Below are 6,000 nucleotides of genomic sequence, written 5' to 3' on the forward strand. Positions count from 1 at the left end.
ACTGGCTTGTTATCCAAGACAGATCATATTTCAAGCATATCAGAGTGAGTGATATTTGATTCCAAAGAATCACAGTCATCCAACCGTATCAGCCTCCTGTCTTTCCTAAGCAGCACTGCCAGATGGCATTCTGCAGTTGCAATATCAGTGGGAAATGTTTCTTTTGCCACCACAACCACCATAAAATAAGCTCTTAAATGGGCTTTAAACCACATTTGGTTCACAATTGTGCCCTGAATTATCACCAGATGTGCTCTAACTGACATTGCAACAGATTTTAAAACAGTGTAAATGAACTAGCAGTGGATAACAGAAATGACTTAAATCTAGTTATCACCTTTTTTGCAAAGGCTCTTTGTCTTTAACACCCACATGAATTCCCACATCAGAGATGCCCTGATGGGGAAAAGCGGTACCTATGTAGAAACTACTTGTATGCCCAGGTATCTGCAGGGCCGTGTTTACCCAGGGGTGCAAGGGGTGTGGAGCACCCGGGCACTGAATTCTGGGGGGTGCCAGGTACCCACCACTGAAGCCGCCTAAGCTCTTAACTACCTACCTGTTATGAAATAATAAATAATTTTGATCAAGCTAGAAAAACAAAATGCATATATACCTAGGTATTACCGAAATGTATACCTACTGTTTCACTAAAGGACTTTCGACTTTGTGCGTTCATTTACCAAAGATGCGCCGTGCCAGTGGCGGCACTTGTCAAACTCAATGACGGCTCACAACTAAATTTGGGGGCGCTGGGCAGATCTTTGCACCCCAGCAGCACATATGCTAAAGACTTGCCTCTTGCCTCTGCATTGTCCAGGATTAAAGGTAAAGGTAAGGTAAAGGGACCCCTGACCATTAGGTCCAGTCGTGACAGACTCTGGGGTTGCGGCGCTCATCTCACTTTATTGGCCGTACAGCTTTCGGGTCATGTGGCCAGCATGACTAAGCTGCTTCTGGCGAAGCAGAGCAGCACACGGAAACACTGTTTACCTTCCCGCCACAGCGGTACCTATTTATCTACTTGCACTTTGACGTGCTTTTGAGCTGCTAGGTTGGCAGGAGCAGGGACCGAGCAACGGGAGCTCACCCTGTCACGGCGATTCAAACCACCAACCTTCTGATCGGCAGGTCCTAGGTTCTGTGGTTTAACCCACAGCACCACCCAGTTAGTGCGCCAGCTGCACCTGTTCCTTGAGATGTCTGATTTGGCCAGTGACACCAAGCCTTAGTTACGTCCTGTTTGGGTTACTCTAATAAGCTCTATGAAGGGCTGCCTTTGAAAGGTGCTCAGGAAGCTGCAGCCAGATTGTTGACCGGGGCTGGTTACAGGAAGCATACGACTCTTTTGCTACAACAGCTTCACTGACTGTTTCTGTGCAAAATTCAAAGTGCTGGTTATCCCCTTATAAAGTCCTACACAGCTTAGGTCCAGGCTATCTGAAAGACTGTATTCCCCCAAACAAACCTTTGAGATCTTCAGGGAGGCCCTTCTCTTGGTCCCACCGCCCTCCCAGGCATGCTTGGCAGGGGCATGGGTGAGGGCTTTCTTGGTGGCTGCTCCCAGACTTAGGAGCTCCCTCCCTAGAGAAGCAAGACTGTCTCCCTTCTTGTTGTCCCAATAATTTATGCGAGAAATTTTGATGTGCTTTAAATAGAATTAAAACTGTATACATATATATAATCTATCAATGTTTGATAGGTTTTTATTGTTTTTTTCTATGTTTTTATCAGTTCGTATTATTATCTGTAAGCTGCCTTGGGTCCCATCAGTGGGAAAGGTGGGGCATAAATAAATTATTGTTGTTGCTGTTATCATTATCATCATTATTATTTCTGAACATTATACAAGTCTTAAAAACACAGAAGCTCTGTGAGGAAAAAGATGGCAAGCATTCTCCCTACAATAAGCAGGCATAATAAGTGCATTACGTATAGCAGTCTGCAAAGCAATTACTGTATTAAAGGCACAATAATTGTTATATGTGAGAAACTGACAACCCTAAACATGTCAATTGTCAATTTAGTACAATGATTAATAATTTGCTTACATGTGAGAGATAAAATTTCAGGCTCTTGCTCATTAAAGAGGTAGAAAAAAGCCCACCAAACAGTCACCAGGACCACAAAACCAGTTTTCAATGCCTGAACTCAGCTCAGGGACAAGTTAAATAGTAAAGATAGTATTTCTGAGTATGAGTCAAGTGTTGTTCCATCACTAATGAAGAAACACAACCAACACCTATCTATAGCTAATAAAAGGAAAGCATATGGTACAAAAAATATGAAATGACATTTTCCCTTTTTTAAACTAAGCATTGGGGGAAACAATTCCTTGAAAAATTACTTCAAATATTACATCAAACCACTTTCATGTAGACCTTTTATACCAGTACTGTATAAGAAATAAAATCTTCATGTAGACTACTATGTGCAGCATACCGGGCAACTTCATATATTATGTTTCTTTACAAGTAGACGTGTTCTGCCTGTATGTGTACTCAAATATCTGTAACACACATTTCTGGTCACATGCAAATACACATGCCAAGAGTGGCTCTAGCTCTCTGCCATAAGTGCACTGGCAAACACACACGCACCTAGCATACAAGTCGGGAAAACAAATTACCATCTATATCAGGCCTCCATGACATGGAATTCACCTAGTTGTATATAATCCAGCAGCCATGTCCTGTGAACTACAAGGTACTTGACAACTACTGTTTGTACAATTCTAGGCAAGAACTGAACACAGATTTGATCAAGAGGTTGGAGCAACAATATTTAAACTTTTTAGTTTAGAAAAGGCGAGGACATGGAAGAGGACAAAGACTCTTCCTCCCCCAGTAGCAAAGCATACATCAAATGGACATTGCAGGGGGCTGGACTAGATGACCCACTGAGCCCCTTACATCTCTGCCGTTCTATGTTTCAATGAAATTGCAAGACAATAGATTTTTGGTTGAATATTAGGAGATTAATGGCAAGAGGGGCAGGTGAGGCTCATCAACCTGGGAAGGTAGCCCATCTAGGAAACGGAAGATTCTAATCCTAAACCTTTGCTGCCTTGTGGGACATCTTTGGGAGAAAAAAAGGTTAAGGAGCAAACGTTACATAAATTCGGAGTGGAGTCCTTAAGACACTTGGATGGTGCCTTGTACGCCTCCTTCCGCCAACTCCTACAGCCAAGCTGCTGCCAAACTAATAATAATAATAATAATAATAATAATAATAATAATAATTTATTATTTGTACCCCGCCCATCTGGCTGGGTTTCCCCAGCCACTCTGGGCGGCTTCCATAGAAACAAAAAATACACTAAAATCACACATTAAAAACTTTTTGCTCTGCTATCCTTTGGACCAAGTCAGCGAGGCCGAGAGGGGGCTCTTGTCATTTGGGCAGCCCAGGACCGTTATATACACTGCCCAGGCTGTCACTCTGTCACTTTGGTGCTGCTAACACAGGAGTTTAACTTCACCAATGGAGGCGCACTCCATTATGTCTCGACACACACAAATGTCAACAACAGAGAATACTGCTGTAATAACCTTACATATAATCTGATTAAGAATATATACATAAATGCTCGTTTTCTATTCAACGTGGCCCTTTATAAAAACTTATTTAGAATTTTTATATCATTATTTTGCCTTTTCTGTCATATAGTGTATTCACCAATGTATGTGTTTTTCAAGTCGCTTGGGAGACCTTTCTGGGTGTCAACCGACCAGTAAGTAGTAATAATGCATTGTGATTAGTAGCTTATTTAAGGTGTTCATACATACCAATTGCTTTTCACACAAGCCTCGTAAAGTGGTTTGATCTATTGAACGGTTTATTAAATAATCAAACAATAACAGAATATGAAAAAAAAACACAGACATGCATATACACACATGTGTGTATTTCACTGTGTGCTGTATGCAAATTTATGCAATTAATGTTTCCTGTTATTACTTACAGTGGGTGGTTGTTTTTTTTTTTCTTAAATGTTATGTAAGATGATACACTGAAGTATTGTATTATTTTCCCCCTCCCCTTATGGTATTAAATAGGCGCATAATAATAACAATACTTTATTACTTGTACCCCACACAGCTGGCTATATATTTCTGCAAGTTGCTTGGAAAACTTTGGGTGACAAGCGACTAGTAAATTTAATAAACAAATAAAATCAATTGCATTTTTGGCACCTGCATTTTAGAATCAGGTGATTCTAATTTGTTTTAGTATTTTAACTCATGTATGTTTTAAAGTAGGGTTGTGATTTTTTGTGTGAGAATTTTATCGTAAACCACTTTGAGGTGGTGGTTGTTTTTAACAATGGAGGTGGGGTGCAGAAAACTATTTCACAAAACTTATACACCCCTTTCTTTTTAACGAAAGCGCATTACAAAAAATAAATAAAACAGTACTAATAACCCACCACCTTACAAAACGGGCTAAAACCACCTCGACTTCCCAAGCATCTGGGTAGTCTAAAAAGCGGGTAGGCTTTTTTTTGTTTTTATTTTTCTAAGCATGCGCGGGAAAGGCTCCTGCTGGACCTCAAGTGGCAGGGAGTTCCGAAGTTCTTCACAAACAGGAGGAGGGCGCCGCGCGGCGCCAGCCCCGCCGGTCGAAGCGCCGAGGCGAGACGACCTCGGAAGCACAAATGGCCCCCGGCAAATCAATAAATGCGAAGAGCCGCAGGTGTACTGACCGGGGCCGAGCCCTGAGGAGAGACAGAGACACAGAGAGAGAAGCCCCTCCCGCCTTCCCGCCCCTTCAAACCTCCACGAAGGCGTCTGTCAGGTCACTGGCTCGGTCCATGACGGGCAGGTGCCGCCCCGCCACAATCTTGACCTTCAGCTTCCCGGGCATCTTCCTTTCGCCTCAGTCTCCTCCTCCTCTTCACCTTCCGCCCAGGGCGGCTGAGGTAAAAGCCCGAGGCGGGCGGCCCATAGAGCGGAGGCTCCGTCCAAGGAAAGCGGTGACCGGGGGGAGGGGGGGGAGAGCGCAGAGAGACCGAGGCAGAAACGGTGTAAACGTCGCCCCTGCGCATGCGCATCCCCCCGCGCGCGCACGGGCGCGAGCAGAAGGTACCCTCCCCAACGGCCCTCCCCGAGCGCATTAAGCACGAGGCTCTCCACCGCTTGGGCTGCGGCGGCTCCCCGCGCCTGCGCACTCGTTGAACAACATCGCTCCTCTTGTTCCCTTCACCCTCCCCGCCCCAGATGATTTTCCTTCCCTCAAGCCTGTTTTCCCTGTGTCTGCGCGTGCGCGAAAAGGAATGCGGTTACGACGGGTGACAAGGGACGATGGCGACTTCCGCGCAGGCGCGTTAGCTTGCCAGGCCTGTTGCCTCGGCGCAGACGCATTAGCAGGCTAGCTGTCTCGGCGCTGACGGGGGACGTTTTAAATATTTTATTTTAAGTGATTCTCGGGCCTCCACCCATTGAACCGCTTGTTTTGGGGTGGGGGGAAAGGGGCGCGTCCTCCTCGTAAACCCGTTATTTAAAACGGGGCGGATAAAGCGCGAGCCGTCGGTGGAGGCCAGAGCAGTGTCGAGCGCCGAGTCGTCGATAGGAGCCCCGCTTGCGGTTGCCAAGGTTACCTTCCCAGGCCGCGCGGGAGAGCACCGAGCTGCAGATTGATGGGCTTTTCCATGCCTGCAAGCGGGGTTTTGTCGCTGCTGAGGCTACAGCTGCGTTAAAAGGCCTCTTCACAGCCTGGAGTTGGGTTTCCTAGCATACCTTTCCCGCCCCGACCTGGCCACAGTGATCCATGCGATGGTCACCTCCAGGCTTGACTACTGTAATTCGCTCTACGCGGGGCTGCCCTTGAAGCTGTCTCAGAAACTCCAGCGGGTGCAGAATGCTGCAGCGAGGCTCCTCACGGGGCCCCTGCCATGGGAGCATATTCACCCAGTGCTTTTCCTCTTTCTTTTTTTTAAATATAATTTTTATTAGTTTTTTTTAACATATCATTTTCAACAGTAATTAAACATACTTTTAC

General features: G+C 45.4%; 1 protein-coding gene across 50 annotated transcripts in view; it reads right to left on the reverse strand.

The window, feature by feature from the left end:
* The window catches only part of C2CD5 (C2 calcium dependent domain containing 5), an 89,816-nt gene extending 84,095 nt beyond the window's left edge, over window positions 1-5,721 (reverse strand). For 4 of the 50 annotated variants that reach the window (XM_083461002.1, XM_083460993.1, XM_083461008.1 and 1 more), the window contains exon 1: window positions 4,777-5,191. In XM_083461002.1, the coding sequence (XP_083317128.1) occupies window positions 4,777-4,866 (90 nt within the window). In that variant the 5' untranslated portion in view covers window positions 4,867-5,191. Of the gene's footprint in view, window positions 1-4,776 lie in introns of all 50 variants that reach the window. The other 46 variants (XM_083461003.1, XM_083461000.1, XM_083460990.1 and 43 more) reach the window with 28 other exon arrangements.
* Between the last annotated feature and the right edge of the window lie 279 nt (window positions 5,722-6,000).

The sequence above is a fragment of the Podarcis liolepis genome (assembly GCF_965112155.1).
Source record: "Podarcis liolepis genome assembly, chromosome: 10".
Taxonomy (NCBI): domain Eukaryota; kingdom Metazoa; phylum Chordata; class Lepidosauria; order Squamata; family Lacertidae; genus Podarcis; species Podarcis liolepis.